Source organism: Camarhynchus parvulus, chromosome 2 (assembly GCF_901933205.1).
Source record: "Camarhynchus parvulus chromosome 2, STF_HiC, whole genome shotgun sequence".
Lineage (NCBI taxonomy): Eukaryota > Metazoa > Chordata > Aves > Passeriformes > Thraupidae > Camarhynchus > Camarhynchus parvulus.
In genome coordinates this window covers 138,721,658-138,745,134 of record NC_044572.1, presented here as the reverse complement: position 1 = coordinate 138,745,134, position 23,477 = coordinate 138,721,658, and the positions used below count along the sequence as shown (strand labels likewise).

General features: G+C 38.3%; 1 protein-coding gene across 6 annotated transcripts in view; it reads right to left on the bottom strand.

Moving 5' to 3' along the window:
• Positions 1-23,477, bottom strand: part of COL14A1 (collagen type XIV alpha 1 chain) — a 114,985-nt gene that overhangs the window by 5,214 nt on the left and 86,294 nt on the right. For all 6 annotated transcript variants that reach the window (XR_004060529.1, XM_030943849.1, XM_030943852.1 and 3 more), the window contains 11 exons: positions 22,819-22,896; positions 22,452-22,538; positions 17,251-17,304; positions 16,749-16,844; positions 15,443-15,496; positions 14,952-15,005; positions 9,187-9,240; positions 8,234-8,305; positions 6,203-6,238; positions 5,720-5,786; positions 5,016-5,204 (listed from right to left, as the gene is read on the bottom strand). Coding sequence is in view for 5 of the 6 variants with exons in the window: in XM_030943849.1 (XP_030799709.1) it covers positions 5,016-5,204; positions 5,720-5,786; positions 6,203-6,238; positions 8,234-8,305; positions 9,187-9,240; positions 14,952-15,005; positions 15,443-15,496; positions 16,749-16,844; positions 17,251-17,304; positions 22,452-22,538; positions 22,819-22,896 (841 nt within the window). In the remaining variant the exon portion in view is untranslated. The remainder of the gene's footprint in view (positions 1-5,015; positions 5,205-5,719; positions 5,787-6,202; positions 6,239-8,233; positions 8,306-9,186; positions 9,241-14,951; positions 15,006-15,442; positions 15,497-16,748; positions 16,845-17,250; positions 17,305-22,451; positions 22,539-22,818; positions 22,897-23,477) is intronic.

Sequence of the window (23,477 nt, the reverse complement as noted above, 5' to 3'; positions counted from 1 at the left end):
TGCAGAAGCAAGAGGCTTCTAGGGCAACATATTGTCTGACCCAAACACATGGAAAACACAGGCCACACCACTGCAACCAGTAAAGCCACAGTGAGCACATAGTTTTTAACCAAACATGGATGACCTCTCTACCTTACCTCTACAGGGTTCTTTGCCACTGTCCTGGCATAGTTAAAGCGTTGCCTCTTTCCCTTTTTTGCCTTTTATTTCCTTCAGTTGCATAATTTTGAAGCAAGGATGGTGGTGGCTTTTTCCACATGCTTGAAATTCTGCTTAGCCCTGGCTTGCTCCAAACATATGCAGAAACTCATTGTAATTCTCTGTATTGCAGGCCTTGTAAGAAGGTAAGTGTGTCCAAATTATCTCTTGCCCCACAGGACCTGCAGGGAAAGGTTTGCCCTTTGCAAAAGGCAAAGTCTGTTTGTGTGAATTGCTTTTTTCCTGAGAAGACTGATCCACTACAACCATCTGCAATCTACACAGCTGTTTAGTACAAGAACCATTGCTTATCCTACTGCATGGTAACATTACTTGGTGACTTCAAAGGCAACAGCCACAATGTTTTGAAATCACAGCCTACCATGCACTCAATTATAATTATTAACACACACCAAACTACATACTTGTAGGTGATGTTCACAGGATAAAATGTCAGTAAGAAATGCTAAACATGGAACAAATCTACTCAGGCTAAGAAGAAAACATTAATTCTAGAATAAATGATGAATCTCTTGTGCAGGGCAAATCTTCTTTGAAAGCAAACACTGAAGGCCAAGATAAAAGTCTGCATCAGGTTTCTTTTAGTCTGATTTCCAGTAAAGTTTATCCAAGTTAAAGAGAACATAAACACTGATGCAAAAATATCCTACTCCTAAGGCAAAATGCTCATGAGTTAAAGCCATGAGCTTCCCTAAGGGATTTAAGAGATTCACAGACCTCTTAGCTCACTTCTAATAAATGGCAGAATATTCAAAATTCACCCAAGTCATCTTTGGTGCCAGCAGAGCGTGGCTTACAGAAAGCCAACCAGACAAGCCATCCCTCTTGTGGGTTACTGCATTGTAGGTTACTGCAATGGGTAATTGCCCTCAGAATGAAAGTGTGTTTCAAAACTTGCCATTTGAGTTAAAAATGCCTTCAGGTCCCAGGAACTGCTTTCATGTTTGTGCTCTGGACATGCTTCAGTAATACTATCAAACTGTCTCTCCCCTTCATGCTAGCCATGGGTTTATGTCTTGTCCCCATCCAAAATAAGCAATGTCTTAATTTCAGCCCCATGGAGATCACAAGCAACTGAAATCAATGATTTCCAACCCTTCGCTAAAGATAACTCTGATAGCATCAGTTATTGAAAACCACACCAAGCTCATGCACACATTCTCTAGCAAAGAAAAATAGATTTCCATGGTATCTGCACAAATGGAAATCTCAGGTGTTCTTTATCTAATTTTGTCTTTAAGAGAATACTGTCCTGTGAGGAGAACTATGTATTGCACTTAAGAAAAAATTAAACTACTACCAAAAACATCCTCTTTTCAAGATGTTCAGCTGTGAGCATAGTGTAAAATAACACATGGTTGTGATTTTTTTCCTTTTTTTAATCCAGATGAAGCTAAAACTGGAAATAAAAATATTTGATTGACAAAACTGGCAAAAGTTCCATTTAATTCCACTGAAATTTTGCCATCACAGCTGTAAATGTGTCTTTTGATAACACATGTTTAACTGGGGCTCTTTCATACGAAGCCAGGAAGCAAATAAGGATGAAGCTGTGCTTGAGAACAGTGACTTTCCCAGTGACAGTTCAGGTATTTATTGTACTTTAATCATAGTGGGATGGCTGAGTAGCTTTAAGTTTTATTCACTTCAGACCACACCACATAAGAGCTGAAGTCTATTCAGTAGTAGAACTGCACTTTCACAGCATCTGAAAGTTAGCAGTGCCCCAGAATAATTTTACTATGGCTTTTCCATTTTTTCCACAAAGTTGAGAAAACAACCCGTGTATTATAAAAATAACAGGAAACCAAAAAGAAGAAAATAACATGTTGATTCTTTTGGTTTCTATACCATTTTGCAGAGGTACAACTACTTCCTGGGCACTCAGAAGCCAGACACTAGCTGTTTAAATCCCAGATTATATACAAAACCAAATCAAAATATGTTCAAACTAGCTGAAAGGAGAACAGAAACCACTGCTGTGAGCTAGTTAAAATTAAAATAGAGATGAGGGCTGTGAATAATCAGTGTTTGGTTTTTTTCCAAACTCCTATAGTTATGCAAATTAGCAAAGAGCAAAATTCTAGTAATTTGTCTGAGATTATGTAGTGTAGAGGCCTGGTAATACAACGTGGCCTCTCAGCTGGCAACAGACACTGAGAACTGGATCTGTCAAGAGAATGACTTGTCCTTTCTCACTGAGGTGGTCTTTCTTGGAAGGACCAGCTTGGTGTGTTACTAGTGAGAGGAATCCCACCCAGGAATGGGACATCATGGACCTAGAAGTTCAAGTGGAGGTTTCTAGCAGAACTCCATACACTCATCCGTGTCTCTTTCCAAAGCCTCTGATTAATGCTTGGCAGAGTGACAAGGAAAACAAGGGAAAAGAAGCTGTTGGCCAGGCAAGTTAGCAGGGAAGTTCACTGATGTCTCTCACTGCTGACATTTCCAGTACAGCTCTCTTTGCTGCACCATTTCTAACCAGTTCCACACCTGCTTTCTGAAGTGCCCCCTCCTTGCAGGCTGGGATTGAAGAGATGGCAGGCAAGAGAAGTGAGCTGAAAGAAACATCTGGCCTCCCCCCACCTTTTTATCTTCCTGCTCTACCAGAACCTTGCCACCTTGCCACTCAGCTCAGAGCCAGTAACAGGCTCCTGCAGCAATTCCAAAAGTTTGAGGGGGAAAAAGCAACACTACTAGATAAGCAAACGGGTGTTTTTTTCTTCCTAAAGACTATTACTTAGCACACTCTATTGCAGGGCATTTCCTGAACTTAAACGTGGAGCCTGACTTTCAGAGCTGCTAATCAGGCACTGGGCTTAAACATTAAACTGGCTTCATATACAGCCAAAATGCTGATGCCATTAGTGAAAAGAAACACATTTTACATAAAGACTTCCAGGTGGCTGGCTGGAGATCTTCAGTACAGGACCATACATTGTGTTTGCTGAACAAGTTAAATGCAAACAGTGTTTCAGAACACAGCAAGGGATGGAGTCTGACTCCATTTACCCTCCTCTCTGTTGTCACTGGAAACTTTAAAACCCTTCCTTCCATCCAGAAGCTGAGCAAATTTAGTCTGCTGCTTCCATGTATGATATGTCATTAGGAATCAAGTGAGAATTGGGAATCCATGAAAAACTTCCAATCATTCTCCACAACCATGAAGCTGGTTAAATAATTTTTAATTTTCAGTTTTGCATTTTGGGGTTAGCTTAGAACAATTCCTTAGAAATGGATTCAGAAATACCCCAAGAGTCTGCAGCAGAAGGAAAGGGTAATAGGGAGGGAAGGGGCAATATTCTTTCTAATGTCTTTTTACCTTTTCTGTACTCTGCTGTCAATGCTGCTTCCCAAACATTAATATTGTCTGCAGTGGGCCAACCCACATAATATTTCAATTAAATGACTGTATCTAATCACTCTGTGATCCCACAATGTGTGTCTGGACATCAGCTCAGCAAATACAATGGAAAGTACAGAACATGTTGGACACATTCCTTTTTTTTTGTAGCCTGGTGTTTTGGTTGTCCCTTTTCTGAAGTCCTAGCTTGAAAAACTTCTTCCCAAAAAGAAGGGAAATATCTAAAATATGCTGGTGTGGAATCAAATATCCTGAAATCTGCATTCAGTGTCTCCAGATCACCCTTTTTAAAGTCAGTTCCTCAACTGCTGTCTCTTCCAATCTTCTTTTCTACTTGTCTCACACTCCCTCATTCCTCCTCCTTTCTGGACAGTGCCTGGTTTTTGCTGAGCTGGAGCAGGCAACAGCAGGACTGAAGGGTCAGTACCTGAAACCTTGCCTCTTTTTCAAAATGGTAATGGAATTTACAGTCTTAAGGGCAAGACTCACAGGTTCACTCAAAGACTTTCTATCAAAAACAATGTTATAACTATGGTCATAATGGCTACTGTGAACTGGAACTATTAAGCTCCTGAACACTCTACACAGCAATTAATTTTTAAAATCTCAGTTAGCAGATTTTGTAACAGCAACACCAATTCGCTGCTTGTGAATATCACATTTGTCTCTTGAACTTTTGGTCACCTCCTCATGTGATGTTCTTCAAAGCACTTTCACAATTACAGATCTACTCAGTATTGTGTCCTGAGGTTAGTGCTACTCTGGGACACAAAATATAGCCCAGGCTGCACAGAAAGAGAGTAAATCAAACATGGAACATGTTTTGTTATTAGACAATGCTCGTGGAGGAAAGGAGAATGGGATCTAGCCTTCATATGAGAATACAGAAGAGAATTCTTGTAAATGTTAAGTGTATTACTTCTCTCTGACCTCACCATTTCTTCTTGATTCTCTCAACCCCTCAAACTAGGAATTTTTCCTTCTTCTTATCAATCTTGCTCCTTTCAGGTGGCCATGACTCAGAAATTCCTAGACTGACACATTTGAAATTATCAGAAAAGCTCAGCCTTTCCCCACATCAGTTTTGCATCTGACTTTCTTCAATTGCTCTTTTGCTTATATATTTAGGGATTCTGCTCATTTTGAGGTCTTACTAAGAAGAAGCACGATGTGATGGGATGAGCACAATTAAATTCCACCAATCTTCAGCAGTTAAACATTAAACCTCTGTCTGGTCCTGCCAAAACACACTTGGCAAAGCCTGCATGACTTTCATGACAGAGTCTCTGGAGCCTTCATAATGGTCTGTATTAAGCTCACTAATTAATTAGTGAGAAAATGTTGCTTTCACATTTAGACAGGATACAAAAAGCTGTTAGAATGTATCATGAAAGGGAGGTATAATTTTGTATTTGTGAAGTATGAAGCCTACCTCTTTCTCCTGGTCTTCCTGGCTGACCAGGGCTTCCTGGAAACCCTTGCATGCCTGGAGATCCTTGCTCACCCTGTGGCCCTGGAGCCCCTGGCCGACCTGGCTCACCAGGAGGTCCCGCGATGGTTCGAGTTGAGACAGACTGGCTTGGGATCTGGTTCAGAATTGAGTTGTATCTTGCCATATGACCTGTCAGGAAAAAAAAGTTGTAATTTTCAAGAAGCAGTGGAAAATCTGGTTCAGCAAAGTTTCAGCAGAGTACTGGCAGATTCTCAAGGCTGTGGTCTGTCATGATTTGGTATTATGAAGTTGTACACTTGTTGGGGGAGAAGTAGTAGGTTACAGAGTGCACAGAAAATGGAAGAACTATTGTGCAGGATTTTATTTTCTTACTTTGGCAAGGTTTTGGGAAGCTTTTGTATTTTATGTCTATAAAAATTTAAAACTGGTGCAGCATAAGCTTCTGTAAACTGTAATAGCTTGCAGACAATTCCAGCTTTTTTTTCAGAAGGCTGATGCTAATCAGCTCTAGTTGGACACAAATCCGGTTGAACATAAATCTAGTTGAAACATAAATCTCAACTGTCTAGTCTAAAACAAACAGAACCCCTTGGATATTTTGCAAAGTGTCATATTTGTAAGTAGCTGGGGCAGGAAAAGATCCATTCCAGAGAGAGAAGCATGTGGACTGTCCGTGTACTTGCCTTGGATGAGCTGCTCACACACTTGACGAGCAACAGCCCGGACCATTGCCTGGGACTGGAGATCACCCTGGATAACAACAGCACAGAGTCATGAAACACTCCTGAGCTGACAGCACTTTGAGCAAAGAAGGATATTTATTATTGCTGAGACATCATATCCTCACAGATGAGAAAGGAAAGCCAAAGAAATTTTGTGATTTCACTGGTTCCCATTTCTCTTTTTGGCCAGCAATCAGAGGTCTGAGAAGATAACCCTAATGAGAGATTTGGAGGCGTGCTTACTGCCACATACTTCCCACCTTGAAAACATTAATGTAGCTATGTAAAAGATCATGTCTGGAAAAGAAGGAAAGTTTACTTAATTGCAAAGAGAAAACTACTGTGCCTGTAAACACAGAGAAACATATTTTTTTTTTAAAGTTCTTTATGAGAAAGAAGGCCAGGCAGGAAAAAAACCCACAGCTAACATGAACATAGACTTACCCTTTCACCCCTTTCCCCCTTAGCTCCAGGAGGACCCTATGAAAAGATTTAATACAAAATTAATTCTCATTTTGTTCTGTTCAAAATTTTTAACACCTGAACTTTGTTTGCCTTGCAGATTCATAGTAAAGAAATAAACAATAACAAGCTTTCAGTAGGTTATGTGACAATGACAAATACACTTCTATCATTTCAGTACTCAACAAAATGTTCACCTTTGGCAATTACATGGGAACAATGACTTTCACAAGTGTTTGCCACACACTGAATTCACTTATTCGAAATGATAGCAAGGTCAGGCCACTACATGATGCATTTCACCTGGCTGAAACAGGTCTAATTTTTGCAAAATACCAGCCTGAAATTTGCTGTGCTGAGACTCTGCATCCCCTATGAATAGAGCAAGCAATGGGGTTAAACTGCACAGAAAATTCCGTTTGATATTAAGGATAATGTAAAACTGTAATGATGGTGAGGAGGATTATGGATTGAAACAAGTTGTCTAGGGCACTTGCAACTTCACCAGTGTCAGCTTTTGGGATGGGCTACACATTTCTCAGGAACTCCTGAAGCAAGGAAAGGTCTGTTGGTCAGAGCCTGGTGCTGATAACACCAAGGCCATGGGTTTGATGCCTGTATGGGCCAAACACTTGAGAGCTGGACTTGATGATCCTTGTGGCTCCCTTCCAACTCAGACTGTTCTGTGCTTCTGTGTAGGTAACCAGCTGACTGATACATGGTTAAGCACAGCTTATTCTATCCTTGGAGAGAGGAAACTCCTACAAAGACTAAAAGACTATTTCTAAGGACTCTATAATTCTATGTTTTGGAATAGAAAGCTCAGTAATTTTTCAGTAACCTGTTTTTTTCCGCACTGCTAGAGTCTAACCATGCACAGCAGAGCTCAGGCATGACTCGCAGGAATATCCACATTCTAGAAAATTTTGTTCAGTATCTGGAACATGTGTTTGGACAGGAACTGCATAGTCAACATGTTATATATTTATAGTAAGGGTTCCATAGCTCATCAAATCTCCTTTATAGATTCCATGATTACACTTAAAAACTATGCAGAACTGGGCATTTAGATTATTATCTTTGCTTATATATTATCAATCAATTTAATTTCATTTCCACTTAGCCAAATGAAAATGCATGCATTGGCCTAAATCTCCAAACCAAACTGGATTTTGGAAAAAAAATTCTATTCTACAAATAGAGTCAAAAATACACACTGTCCTTTTCTGATGTCTTTAAAAATTAAATAGGATGTTTACTGTAATTCTTGGGAAAAAGCTGAGCAGGCTTTATAATTAAACATTAATACATAATATTGTCTGAACTCTTACAGAGACAAAAAAGTCCACTATAATTATTCTTTTTTACATAAAATACACATTGATTTCATAGCTGCATTCCTTTCTTCCAGTCATTTTTTCTGGGGTTTTTAAAATAATTCATAAAAAATAACATCTGAGAGATAAACTTAATATTGGAGGTTCCTAATACTAATTTTAGATATAGAGCATATAATTTTCCAAAAATTACATAAATTATATAAAAGCCCCAGTCATTAGTCATTTGTTCTGATTTAAACACAGAGTAACCTCAAAAGCCATGTTTTTATTCATATAATATTTTCACAGTTTGGAAATCAGAATAATATTTTGGAAATATTCAGGTTAACAAAGACTTGAATTTCCAGAGAGTTGCTGGAAGGGCAAAGGGAAAAAAAAGAAGAATGTAATTACACAGACTTCAAATTCACATAGTTGTGTTTTTAACTTCTGTGTTTTAATATTGTATTTTGACTTTAATCCCTATATTCCAAACATGGTATGTAAGATCAACAAATATATTTAATTACAAAGAATGAACAAAGAAAGGTCAATATGATGTTTAACTTAGCCACTAACTGCAAACAGATCATAGGCAATAAATATTGAGGAGTTCTGTCAAACAGTGAAGACAGGCTCAGAAACCAACCAATGCACAACAGCAGACAGTGAAATATTAATTAGTTTTACTTACAGGAGCTCCAACATCACCTTGTGGCCCCTGACTTCCAGTAACACCTGGAACACCTGGAGCACCAGGTATGCCCTGTGTGGAAAAAGAAGAGGAAAATAGTGGTGATGACAACCAACATCCACGAGTCCTGATGAGAAGTAGTGCACAGACAGTTCTGTCAGTCAAAGACTGGAGATTCCCAGAGAGAAAACTAAGAAACACAATTTGCAGGAAAAGGAGCACCATAAGCACAGCTCTGAGAAAAGCACTTGAGAAAAATAACTTGGGTTGCTTTCTGGAACAGGCAGAAATTGCTGAACCACTGGACTAAATCCTGTGATGTCAATACTGTGTTCAGGGGGGATGACTCAGAATGTTCTTTGTAAAAAATAACAAGATGGCTTGGAGAATACTCAGTACAACCATCAGCTTCATCTAATATTTAAATCTATTAAGAAGGCATTAACTTTGCATAACTGCCCCAACTGAGAAGGCTGAGACTGATTCTGAAGGCAACATATATCCTGCATTAGAGGCTGGATGTAGCCTCTGCTCTCTTCCTTGGTTATTCTGTGAGAGCACCTGTGCTCACCTCCAGCCTCTAAACCAAGTAAAATTTGATGGTTCACTTCAGCTAACAGTCCTATGGAATTTTTGACAAAAAGAAAGTCTTGTTTCAAATGTTAAAAGCAGTAATTCCCTCTTTATAGTGCATTGCTTGACTAAGAACAAGCTATCAATCTATTGACAGAACAACTCTCTCCCCTCCCCATGGGAGGCATTTTCTTCTTGAGCTAAGTAGGAGTGGAAAGAAGTTACACTGGACAAGCAGCTCTCTGCCAACTCTGTGCATCATGAGAATTCTGACTTCCCTTGGCCTCGCTCTATCCACTGTAGCATAGATAACAGTGTGATCTGTAATCCCCCAAATCCTGCTGACTTTTGCAGTAAGAAATTCCATGGGCAATACTCACCATTGGGCCAGGTGGTCCTTGTGGGCCTGTGGGTCCATCCTTGCCAGGAAAGCCCTATAAAACATAAATAAATGCAATGTCACCAGCTTTTTATATGTACTTCATGAATCTGTTCTGTTTAATCTAGAAGAAATTTTGTACTTTTGTTCTTTGGTTTTGTTTTGCTTTGTTGTTGGGTTGTTTGTTTTTTTTCTAAATTAATACCTGTTGGTAGTAGTGTCTTACAAAAAAATTCCCTTCTTTGCCCTGGGGAGCTTTTGTTTCTGAAAAAGAAGCTATAGTGTTACCAAGATTAAAAAAAAAGCCAAACCAGCTAGCCACGCAATTTTTTGAAGAAAAACAATACCAAATTCTTCATACTGGCAATTTTCACCTCTGAGTGAATTTCACTTAGAACACTTCTGTAGGGAAATAAACTAAAGCATTTGCTGTCAAACCTCTCTACCACAAGGTCATGTTTCTACATCTGTTCTCACTGGCTGCAAGCATTCCCAGTGCCACTGATGAGGTGCTGAAAGATGGCAACAGAGAGAGGATCTCTGTGCCCAGCAGTGCTGCTCATGGGCTCCAGCCATCCCTGAGTCCTGCTTCGGGAAGCAGCGGGAATGCTCATGTGGTTTCCATCAGGAACGTGCCTCAGAGCTTCCAGAAACCACAGCCAAAAACTAAAGATAACTTGGAAACTGGAAAGCAAGTACATCACAGAAAAAAAGACTGACCAGATGTAGAGGAAAATACACTATTAATAAAGTATTCTTTACATAAGATAATTTAGTTAATACAAATTAACCAATATGTGCATTTTGTATCCACACGCTGCAAAGCTTGGGTTTCTGACCAGCCTGGTGATTAGACAATTCTTTAATTACTACACAGCCTGAACAGGAGATATATGGTTTTACCTCTGGCTCAAGACCAGTTTGAAAGGTGGTTTATGCTGGGAAGTGTTTGGTTTATTGCTGAAATGTTTGGAAATGTTTATGGTGACACACACAGTAAAGAACATTCCAGGCCTCAGTATCTCATGGAGTTTCAGAAGAAAAATGTACAACTTTTTTGTTTGTATTTTTTTCCCAAATCTTTGTTTCTGACATGGTTTTAGTAATGAATATAACATTTACTACTAGTTTTATGCTTTGCACAATTTGGAAACTATTATTCAAATCTGCAATCATATGGCATAAAAAATGGCTGGGGAGTAATATTATCTGCCATATACCTGGAAAGGTTTTCTAAAAGCTCTAGTGGCCGGGTGTTTTGATCATAAAATAAGCTGCATAGTCAACTCCCATTATGTTATCTAGGTATCCTTAGACTTGATAAGGAAACCCCTTCATATTCCACAGTGTAGCCAGATGAAGCTGATGCCTTCATGTTTCACTTTTTAAAGCAAATATGTAAAACCTCTATTTATTTTTGCTCCGTTCCAAAGCATGATGAAAACTCATTTGACCCTTTTAAGGGCTTAATTTAACTAGGAGGAGGGAAATATGTGCTTTCCACTGATTTCTAGGATCTAGTGTGGAGTCACACAAGCTTCTAAAGAAAAAGAAAACCATATGTCTTTCTCTTCTCCCACCCCAGTCAAAGAGTAGAATTAACAGTATGATCAGCAGTACATTTTCTTGGAATATATTTCACAATTTCTTTCTTCTGAGCAGTGCTCTTACTCCTGGCTGCTCAGTAATCACCTCCTGTCTATTCTCCTAGGGTTTCTTTTTCTTGGCATTTGTCTGTACTGCCCACAAAAGATCATCTCCTACTTCATTTTCTAGATGTGAAAATTGCTATATATAAATCAAATAGAAGCCCAGTTCAAGAAAGAGTATGGCAATACCTATTCTCTCATGCTGGTAAAAGACTAAGGGTATTTGTTTGTGCTGCCAGCAGCGTTTGAAGATGATGTTACTCAGACCACCTGATGGCCAGAATGGATCTGACACTCATTCTGAACTTTTGAGCTGAGAGCAGAGATTAGTAAGTACCAGGAAATTGGCAGCAAGAGTGGGAATTTATTTCTTCTGGCTCTTTCTCCCATAATTTTTGGTGTATGTAATGTAGAAGAAAATAGAGCACAGTGAGAATTCACAAAGCTGTATTCTGAGTACTGAAGCCTTGTAGATGCTATTAATCTCCCATTTATTGAATTCTCCTCTTTGCCTAACCACCTCTAATCCAAGGGGGATGACTGGAGGAATTACATAGCACACTGGAGGAATTACATAGTTCTGTCACATCCAGAACAGAAATGACTCTGCACAAAGCCACTGATTCTCTCCCATGGAACTGCATGTCCAAGAACAGCATAGGACAGATTTTGATGGCTGACCTAGCATGTAGGTCTTAAAGTCAAGGTTTAAATCACTTTGGAAAGTTAAATTAAGACATATTTTGCTAATGGCATGAAAAAAAAACAGTTCTAGAGAAAGAGACAGAAATTTTAGAAGGGATTTTGTTTGCCAAAATACAAATGGCATCACTGGTAAAATCTCAAGGGTGCTGAAATCAGTACTGCTGCTGACTTCATTATAAACTCTTGAGCTTTCTGTAGCCTAGAATTTGTTTGGGGCAATTTGTGGAGAGGTGACTTTTCAAGTAGGGCTAGATACCAGCAAAAACTTAACTGAAGCTACTGAGCCAGGCTTGAAGGACTTTCATGTAGAGCCTTTTAAAAACCCCAGCAGCCTGGGACACATGACTGCCAATTCAAGATCTGTCTTTCAACATGAAATGCTTGGGACTGTTGGCGGAGAAACATGATCTGTTCTCTTTACTAAAACTCCCCTATATTGCTAGCTGCAAATATGGGGCAGCAAGAAAGGACACCAAACAACCACAGCTACAGCCACACAAAAAAAATAAGTCATTTTACATTTATAAAATCTTTTCTGACACTCTGGAAGCTGATGAGAGAGGAGGGGACTGTTCCTCATGTGGAGTCTGAGATGAAGACCTAAACAGGTTACCAGACAGGTATAAAATATTGTCATGCATATTCTTAATATTTGCTTTATTATCAGAAAAAAACTTTTCTACTCTCATTCAACCTTCCCAAAGTATTTTCATTACATCCCATTCTTCTTCATAGGGAGAGTATGTCGTTATGAAAATGACCTTTTTATGAATTCACATAACTGACAGGGAAGACATTCTATTTCTTTCTAAAATCCAAGAAAAAGCAAATTAGTCAGGGACTAAAAACCAAGTTCAGAAAAACAAAAAAGAAATTTTAGGTTAAGTGTTGAATTACAACAGAAGAAAGGAATTACAACATTAGAAAGGAAACTCTTTCCTCAATTGATTTCAAAAAGAAAATCAGAAAGCATGAACACTAGAAATCAAAACAAAAAGAAGAGAAAACAAACTGTAAAAGTGAAGTGATTCCATTTATCAGGAACTGAAGGAGAAAGAATCTCCATTCCAGCACTTCATGAGTCTAATATCACATTACACCCAGTTCAAAGTTCTCAGAGATCTCCCAATAAATATCAGCCCTATGCTTAACACCCATTAAAATCAGTGTGATTTAATAACCTGCCTAAGTACTCTACAGCACTACTACCACTCTAATTAAAATACTTAAAGACAATAAATACTAAAGAGGAAGGGATAACTAAGCTGAGAAAAACACAGAAGATCTCAGTTCTAGTAATATAATACTTGCAAAACAGTTTGGCATCTTGGCTAACAGGAGGAAACCCAACAAAAGGAACATTACACAAAAAAGGCAATTTACTTCTCAGGAATTTTCCAGTTCCCTTTTGCTGCTGCAGTTATGCCCTTCAGAATTATCTCTTTTTTAAGTGCTGGGTCTTCAAAGAGACTGCGGTGAAATAATTGGTTTGGATCTTTGCCCATTAAAAGCAATTTCATGTTGTCATAACTTCACAGGGATCAAATGAGTTACACCACCATAAAATCAGTATAGCATAATTATTTGTTGCCAGAGAAATAATTACAGCTGGACAACATTGCATAAGGGTCTCACAGAGACAATACCAGGCTAACAGAACTAGTTTTATGAGCTCTGGGCCATTTATCCAGCTCCCGTGATTAATAGCAGAGAAGGAAGAGAACACACAAACAAAGCACTATTACTGTATCTATAAAAACAGGCAATTTGTGTAACTGCCCTACCTTTATATAGACAACAGTGGGCTATTCTACAGAATAAACACCATATGACTTTTCCAGGCTGTATCAATAGCCTTTCCTGCAATAATCTTCCTTGGCTTTCCTCTGGAATACCATCTTGGCAACAACCTGGTGACTCCCACATGTGGGGGGACTAGACCACTTCTGAACGGGTGGCTGCATCAAGGCATGGCTGAGGGCATCCTCTGCTAAATATGAAGTCAGCTACTGAACAACGTCAAAACACAGAGTTCTTTTCTCCTTGAACTGCAGGCACCTCAACGTCCCTCATGATCAGGAATGCAGGGGGAGGAGGCACACAGAGCTCTCTTGGACAGTGTTTAGCACCATCTCAACTTGTCCAGGACCAAGACCAGACAGAACATGGCAAAAACCCAAATGTTCATCAGAGTCCAGGTCTCTATTAACCTGGAGATGAACAGGTGGCATGAAAGTTGGGCAATTTAGAGGGAAATATTCCAATGCAGCCAAAAGACATAAAAACACATAAAACCATAATGCTTCACAGTATTATAAAGTGGGGGGGAAAAATGCATTGACTTACATATTTCAATACAATTTAATTGAAAATTAGAAGGCTATTCCTCCAATTAGATTATTTATCTGATGATAATATTGCATAAATCTTTATCTTAATAAAAAGATAAAGATTTCTTTTCTTGATTTTTAGAGAAAAAAAACCCCCATTTATCTATTTCCCAAATTCTACAGTAACGTCAGTGGAATTACTTCTAGACATATGTTTATGCCAATGTATAAATTCATAATACTGAGTTCAAATACATATTTTGCTACAGGGTTTGGGTTTTTTTATAACAAGGTCAGAAAATCAAAGAATTCCCAGATTTCTCTGAAGTTTAAGTTACATGAACATTTCTAAAAAAAGGATCATGAATATGTAAATCTTGCTCAAATGAAACAAAAAAGTTATATTTCATAATGAACTTCTGCTGTAGACAGAAATCTAGTACTATGCTAACAATAACTTTCCAGAGTCTGACTAATAATGAAACAGAAGTCTCCCCAGGGAGACAAAGAAGAGGAGTTATAGGCTTAACTGCACAAATGAAAATGAATTTTCTTTTCTTTTACTGGCTCCTAGACAGACTGTAAGTATCTGCAGTTGTTTCACCAGGAGCAGAATAAGGTTGACTAAATTTTGGTATTATATATTTTTCACCTTTTCTTCATGTCAACTGTTTCTGCAGGTATCATTCTACATTCAATGTTAAATTTCCTTGTAGCTGTCTCTGCTTCATTACTTAGCTAGAAAGCAAATTTAGATCATTGTCTTGGATTGCATACTAATCATACACTATTTAACAACCATTTAATTTTAAATATATAAGATTAATTGGCAATGCTGAACACAAGTGGCATCTGCTTCTACCAAATGCACAAAGCACAGACATTGTGCAGGAGTCCCATTACACATCTCAAGCCTCAGCAGCAGACAGAAGGATGTCCACCTACTGTGCCTGTTGGCACAGAGAGATGATCTCCAGAAAGGACAGAGGTGGCATTAATTATAATAAATCAGCCATGCTGGGAAACATTTCCATTATGGAATGGGAATAAAACACATGTAAAACATACTCATTTTAGCTTACCCTTTGACCTTGAGCTCCATCTCTTCCTGGTGAACCTGAGGCTCCTGGGACACCCTAAGCATTATAAAAGGAGATAAAATTATGAGGTCAAATTAACAGAATCCAACTAAATTTTGAGTGAAACTGTATGACATGTTTTGGATAAATGGAACTAGGAAGCTCAATAATGGGTGGCACCATAGAAGAGATTCAGTAAAGAAGGTATTTCTGTGAAATGAGAGATGGGTAAACACACATCATTAAAATGCTGAGATGTTGAGTCTACAGAGACACAATTTCAGCATTAAACAAGAAAGTAACCAGCTCTTCAGGCCCAAGTGAATCAGCTGCTGCACACCAACATGCCCTGGATTCCTCCTCTTTCTAAACCCCTGTTCAAATTCACCCCAACAATACATTTCTTAGCAGTTTGTAAAATGTGCCCTAAACTCACAATGATGTCAATTCAACATTCAAACTTAGTAAGTGACAGGGTATACAATAGGGAATACCTGCAGGCCAGGAAAACCAAGATCTCCCTTCTCTCCCTTTTCACCTGGTGGCCCCTGCAAATAAACAATCACACATAGTAAGCAAAATACATGGTTACTTTTCTGTTTTTAATAGTTCCCTTCAGCTTCTTAAAACAAAACAAAACAAAAAACAACAAAGGAAACCAGTAAGAAAACAAACTATGTTTCTTTCTGAAAGCAAACATACAGATTCTTATTTGCAAAAATGCAAATGTAGAAGTTATAAACATTAAAAAAAACCCCTAATTTTAAAAGGTTTCATAAGTAACTTCATAAAACTATAGCCATTTTGTTACCAAAAAAAGGTAGCAATTTTCTTTTTCCCTTTAAAGGAATTGGTTTCATTTCAGGCCTCAGCAGTATCTCCAATAATGGTGAAAAAATGGGTTTACTGTGGAAACTAGGCATGTTTCTATGGTACACATGCATGAGAAAAATATACTTTTCTAAATAATAAATAAACGCTAATTTTTATAAAAAATCAATTTCTCTCTGAAATAACTGCTCTTATAATTAAAGTATTCTTATTATTCTCTATGACAACACAATCAAGAATATACAGCTTTGGTAAACCATTATATTTTTCATTAGTATCATATAGACTGGAAAAGGATGAAATTTTATTATAATGTAGTAAATTTTGGAAAAAAACCTAGCAGAAAGTAATATATGTATTACTACTTTTCTAGGCTTGTCTGTACCCATCTGCTGGAGAGGTGTATGAAACAAGATAAGTGCTACTGGTTCATTATTCTAACTATGTTTATTTATGATGAAATTCTGGGACTTATTTCACAACAGCCTTGCAAATCCAGGCCTAATCACTTCCTCTGATGATAGATTTTATTTTGTAATGAATATTATTGCTTAATTTTGGCAGAGAATATGGTGTTCCTGCTTGGGTACACCTTTCAAGTCAGAACTGATCTGCAATGAGCAGTACAGCCAGAAAAAGAGGAAATATTAACATTTTGGTCTACTGCCATGTCACAACCCCCACTGCAATTTATTTTCACTTGACTCCAGGCTTGGATGCTAATACCCAGGTCATATTCAACCTGCAATCAAATGCTTTCAGATGACTAAAAATTCTGTTCAAAATAAAAAACCAGAAATTCTGGCATTGAACCCACATTCACTGGAGGTCAAACCCACATCTGTGATTTCACCTCAAATACTGAAATTCAGATTCTGATCACAACACCAAAAGCTATTTCAGTCTAGTCTAAGCTATTTGCTGTTTAAACGATCATAGAAAAATGCCTATTGATTTTTTAAGTCTCACTGGAAGTCCTTGAATAGAAAGCCCACTGGGTCCCTGTGGTCCGGGAGGTCCCTGCGGTCCAGGAACACCAATTTCACCTCGAGGTCCATCTGGTCCCTAAAGTAGCACAGGACATAAGTTAAACTCTTATCATATGGACAAAGGCAGCTTCTGTTTAAAGAATTAAATGCCAATAGATTCAAAGACATCTGAAATATGAGTTAAGATATTTGAGCAGTTAGGGTTTAATTTAAAACTGTCTGGTTTCTTTATAAACACTAAAAAAAAAAAAAGGATTATCTATTCTGTGAAAGCAGCATTCTGAATTTTATATCTTTTATCAAGGAACAAATAGGACAAGTAATTTTTTTGGAAAGAGCCACTGTAAATGCCAGTGACATTTCACTATGCTTTTTCCTCAAAAAAGCCAGAGACAATCTGGAATTCATTTCAAGGCTTCCCTGCAGCAGAGATAAACCAAGAACCCATGCATCTGTCAAATGTAGAGTACTATAAAAAGTACCTTTGGACCTGGATCACCACGATGACCTTTGGCACCTCTGACACCTGGACCACCCTGTAAAGCACAAGCATGGGACTCACTGAAAACCAAGACTCTCGAACAGAAATGAAATCCAGAGAAGCCCAAACAGATTCTTCCTGTTCCTGAATCAGCGTTCAAGAATCAGTAAATATCCTGTCGATATCCTTCCACTGGAGTAATTAAACTAGGAACATAGTGAAGTGTGGCCATGCACAGGAACAGATTTAAACACAGATGTGACTTCTCAGAGCCAAGAATGCACACTATGTAAGAATCAAAATAACACTGAAAGCTATGATATGGATTGAAATGTGGTCATGGGTTCCCTTCCAGTTGCTGGAACCTCCTGCACATCTGTCTGTTCTCACCACAATCACATTGTTAAAGGTCGAGTTCCCAGAAAGAGCATTCTGGCCTGTATCAGATACAGCGTGGCCAGCAGGACCAGGACAGTGACCATTCCCCTGTACTCAGCATTGATGAGGCCACAACTCAAATCCTGTGTCGAGTTCTGGGCCCCTCACTACAAGAAGGACATTGAGGGGCTGGAGTGTGTCCAGGGAAGGGCAACAGAGGTGGGGAAGGGTCTGGAGCACAGCTCAGGTGAGGAGCAGCTGAAGGAACTGGGAGTGTTTAGCCTGGAGAAAAGGAGGCTCAGAGGGGACCTCATCATTCTACAACTCCCTGCAAGGAGGCTGCAGCCAGGTGGGGGTCAGGCTCTACTGACCGGTAACAGCAACAGGATCAGAGGAAGTGGCCTCAAGTTGAACTGTGGGAAGTTTCCATTGGATATTATGAAAAATTTCTTCACAGAAAGGGTTGTCAACCTTTAGAACTGGCTGTCTAGGGACATGGTGGAGTCACCATCCCCAGAGCTGTTTACAAAACATGTAGATGTGGCACCTGAGGACGTGGTTGAGTGACAGAGTTAGCAGTACTGGGTTAACAGCTGGACTCAATCACTTTGAAGGTCTTTTCCAACATAAACAGTTCTATAATTCTGTCATTCTAATGACTTAGGGATAGTTTTCAGCAAGGACAACTCCAGAGCCTACTAGATCTACACCATGGTTTAATTTGGAGCTATTCTTGGTAAAATGCTCTTATGGATATTTTTCTCTTTTTTGCTTTCTTAAGCAATACCTACATCTGCTTATCATTTATTAACCAACTTTTGCCTTCTTTATCAATATCACCTGAGACACTGGAGTACCATATATCTGTGGATGGCTGCCATGAATGTGTTTTGCGACAGCATCTACATGTGCTTTCTGTTCTAGGACAGCATAAATAACTTTTTTTTCACCTCAGTTTCCCTCTTCCCCCATCTGAGTATATTGTCTAATCTCGTGGAATATGACCTTTACAGGTATTCTGCCCATCATTGTACTCAGAAGGACCTTGTACAACTAGACACCGTAGCTGAATAGAACACTTTAGGGGCTTCAATAAGTACTTACAAAAATAACAACAGTTAAATTAAAATGACAAGAATAGAAAATGTGCTTATATGCAGTATCTATGAGAATTTAAATAGGAGAAATAGCAGAAATGTCTGGAAATCCCAGAGTACTGTTGCCCTTCAATGAAGGTGTCATGACATGGTCTTCACATGTGTGATCACAGAACAATTTTCCACTACCTCCCCCAGCTCCCTCAGGCTTCTTTCTTCCATCCCACATCTCTATGGTCACAACTCATTCCACCACGACCAGCTCTGACCCCAAAATCTCATCCCATGTTCTCCATGGAACCAAGTTCCAATTGCCAGTTGCAAAATTCCAGATATTCATATTTCTGCATTCCAATCTGCTGTCCTTTCTCCTTCCTCTGCCTTACTTCTAACTCTGAGATCAAAAAACTCCTCAACACAATAACTGCAAGTTTTTAACATAAACACAGTCACAGTTTTCTCCCATTTTGTTCTCATAAATGGATTGCATTTTTACTAAGAATATATGCTTAAAAATAGCCTGATGCTGAGCCATTAAATGATGTGCTTTTGGATTCATGCTGAAGTTGGCACACTTGTCCATGTTGGACAAGTGTTGGTACACTTGTTCATGTCCAACCCAGTAACCTTGCTTGGTAAAAGCACAATTTCCAGAAGAGCATTTATTTAAGATGAAAACATCAGAAGAGGCCCCCTCATTTTTTTCACAAACTTATTTTGGTGGTTATTCCCCAGCACTACTAAGCCTGTGCGATCAATTTCAGTTTTTTGGGGGTTTTTTGTGCTTTTTTTCTGGCCAAAAATTCTTATTATGCCTTCCCTTATTTTGAATAACTTAGTCGCCAATGCTTTCTTCCAGAAATGGGTCTTAATCTACTGTTATCAAGACACCTCCTTGTCACCGTTGTATTTTCTGGAAAAATCCCCTTGCCCAGGATTCTTCTCCTGGGAAGCTGAGAAGCCTCATTTGCCTCTCCTGTGTTTTGCTGCTTTGGAATGTAGTTGGAGATTGTTTTATTGGTTTCATGTGAATTGTTTTGACTTAATGGCCAATCACAGCCAAGCTGTGTCAAGGCTCTGGAAGAGTCACAAGTTTATTATTAGTATCTTTTAGCAGACTTACTTCTGTAAGTATCCTTTCTCTATACTTTAGTATAGTTTAGTATAGAATTCCTTAATATAATATAGAATCTTAAAATATTAAATTAGCCTTCTTAGAGCATGGAGCCTGATGCATCATTCCTTCCTCCATCTGGGAACCCCACAAATAGAAGACCTCCTCATTTCTTTTTACCAGTCAAAACCTATGAAGCACTAAAAGCTTTTTTTTTGGCAATTAAACTTGTCCAATCTTTCAACAATTTTGTCTCCTTCACCTTCTTCAGTTCTGCAGCATTCCTTTCAAATGCAGGCATTAGCTTTACATGCTACCTCATTTTCACTTTGTGTGAGGAACTTCAGACAGCAGGATCAAATTCTGCCAAAAATGAAGCCATGAAAACAACATCCCATGATGAAAATTGCCAGATAATCTTAACTCTAAACAACACTTTGTCTTACCTGAAGTGATACATTTTCTAAAAAGTTAAAAATTCTTTCTAGAGTTACTGTCCCAAACAAATGGAAGCATTTTATTTGGAGTGTTTTTAGCCTAATGTCTAAAACTGGCTACATGGTAGGATCCTGATCTCTTACACAGAAGAATCCTTGGCTTGGAGAAAAGTCACATGACATTTTAATGACTTGGAGCTCTCCTGACCAGACATAGCACATATGACTTTCTGACTTTTGGTTGGCGCAGAGATGAACACTGACTGTATTCTTTTTGCTCTGCTTTTTTCATAGGCCCTGAAATTTTTTTTCTTTTTTCTTTTTTCTTTTTGCAGAGCTCTACCATCAAACTGTCTGGCAAAAAAGCATCACTCAAAACAGGCTGAGTTCCAGAATCACATATTTCCCTGCCTTGGCTATGATTTTTCTGCTTGATTTTAAGCTTCCTCTTGCCTGGCACTATGCTATTCAAAACATGGTTAATCCTAAATGTAATATATAGAAGTACATTATTTTACTACTGGGTTAAGCCTTAGCAATTCCGGATCCATATATCTTTTGAACTGTAGTAATAGACATTCTTCCAGTCAAATAATTTTCAAACATTTTTCATTTTACTGTGAAATGTGGGCAAACTACTCAATTTAAGCAACATTTTTATGTAATTTATCCCATTTTTTACAGAACAGAAACTGGATGCTAAAATGTGGGAATTGCAACTTTCAGCCATACTTGTTTAATAACCTATATTCTGATAGGAGAACAGAATAATTTCTCCTTGTTCAAGATGCAGCTCTTAAGTGAATTTCCTCTTGAATTTCTTTCCAGCTTTTTTATCAGAGCTTGAAGAACTGTTCTTGCAGAAAGAGTACCCTCTAAGTTGTCATGAGGATTAATGTCTGCTAGGACCTACTATCTGAAGGCCTTATGTGCAAGCCAATTTTGTTGTTAAACATGTATCTCATGTAATTTGTGTACTTTAACACCAAAAACATTTTCCTTTACTTTCTTCCCTGGCTCTTTCATTTAAAAACATGTCCTTGGAGCATGCAGGACACAGTATGAGCCAAGAAATATTCAGCTCAAGCTTTTCACAAGAGAGCCTCGTCTCAAACTTACTCAGCAAGCAGCCCTAAGATACCAATCATATTTATCTAGTTGTAACAGAAAAAAAACATGACCATTCAACAAATCTCCCAGTCAGGATTGTTGTTAAATCAAATCAATAATGGACCATTACAGAGCCTTTCTAAATTGATAAAAATCAGCCTTGGGATGCAAGATTGAGTTCTCAAAATTTAGTGTGCCTGAATCTCTGATGTTTGGGTTAATTCATTGTCTGAGTTTCCACAAGTCAATAAAGAGAAAGGGGATTTATTCTATCTGAGATACTACACTGACACAGAGGGAAAGTTAAATAACCGTCTTCTACAAAAGACTATCTAGTTCCACACAAGGAACTTAGACACACTTACTTAACACCTACACAGCAAACTCTTAATGATTGCCATCAAAATGACACCACTAAGCATATGTAAAAGTTGTAACAGTGTACCTTTCATCATTCACTGTAAAGTTAAACAAAATTAAATTCAACTTTCCACAAAGGCAGATTATTTCATTATTTCTTCCCTTCACAGCTCTTGGATATCTCTCTGCCTTTAAGAACTCTCAGAAGAACCTGTATTTCCAGTTCTACTTTCCAATAAATATTTTACTTAGGTAGGACTTTTAAGACAGAAAAGTCTTCTTTCATCACATACTACACAAGTGGCATTGTCATGGTCCATATCTTTAATTGATAAGAATTCTGTAAACTGAGAATTTCAGAAATCTAAACTCCAAGCTATATTTAATACACGTCTGCTAGAGTAGACAGAGAGAGGTGATTAAAAATTTGAAAATAAATGGCACTACCTATGAGGTATCTAATGCTACAGACAGATAAAAGGGTTCCAGGTCTAAAGAACACCACAACTGCTTCAGCATAATCCTTCTTTACATAATTCATAGCATCTTCATTATAAACTGAATATAATTGTATCTCTTTACCAGCACTTGAAAGCATAATTTTAACCTTATTAGTCATGCAATGGCAGTATATTCACAGTATTGAAATAAAAGTGGCCAGTGGACTATTTGGTACAGTTCACTACAAAGCTGAATAAAACCTTACCGGTGGTCCAGGAGGTCCAAGGGGACCCTTGTTGGCTTCTGAACAGGAACAAGCATGAGGAAGGGCAGGGCAATTTTCCTCATCTCTCTATGAAAAGGTTAACATAGGAGAAGGATGATATGCAGAACTTCAAATGCTAGGTATTTTATCAGTCTAAGACATAGTACTTAGTACAGCCTAAGACAGTACTCAAAAGCACCCACTTGATTTAGAAAAATACATCTAATTGACTTTCCACAGGACAAGTAAACCAGGCAGAGATGGGCTTTTATGAAAACTTTTAAGCATCCATTCCCAATAAAACATTTGTCTCAACAAAGTAGAAAATAAAAGGTAAATTCTACACTTATTGAAAGAGGTTTCTTACCAAGCCAGGAAGTTCACAGCATTTGTCTCGATTGGCCCATGAGGTAGCACAAATAATGTCAAACATCTGTAACTGCAGCTGTTTCAAAACAAAGGTGATGGACAGTATGACTGTTAGATATAAGATCAGTGCAAAATGGAGCCATCAGCAAGCAAAGCCAACTTGATTCAAGCACTCAGATTAGACAAAGGCTTTTGAATTTGAGCAGCAAGCCACAAATACCACATTTAAATGGTAAATCCACTGCTTCTTCCAAATGTGTGCCCAACCAACTCATCTGAACTATTAGACATTACATGAATTGAGCAAAGCTGTTCAAGGTTAAATGCTGCATGCATTTGTTGAATTTTCTCCCACTCCTTGCTTAAATTCCTTATTTTGCCCAATGGCGTCTTCCAGTATCTTTTTATAGCAAAAAAGACATCAAGAGTCAGGCAAAAGAGAGTTTAGCTTCTCTGAATAACTCCTCTTAACCCTCTGGTCTGCTCTTCAGATTTTATCTGGGACAAGGTCTTCTGTAGACTATTACTTACACTGGAGTTGAGCCACAAATAATATTTCTCCTTTTTTCCAGTTTAATTTTACTTTAGAATATGCCCTCTCTTATCCGTGTTATCCCCAGGCAATGATAGCTTAAGAATGGGGAGAAGCTTGCTCAC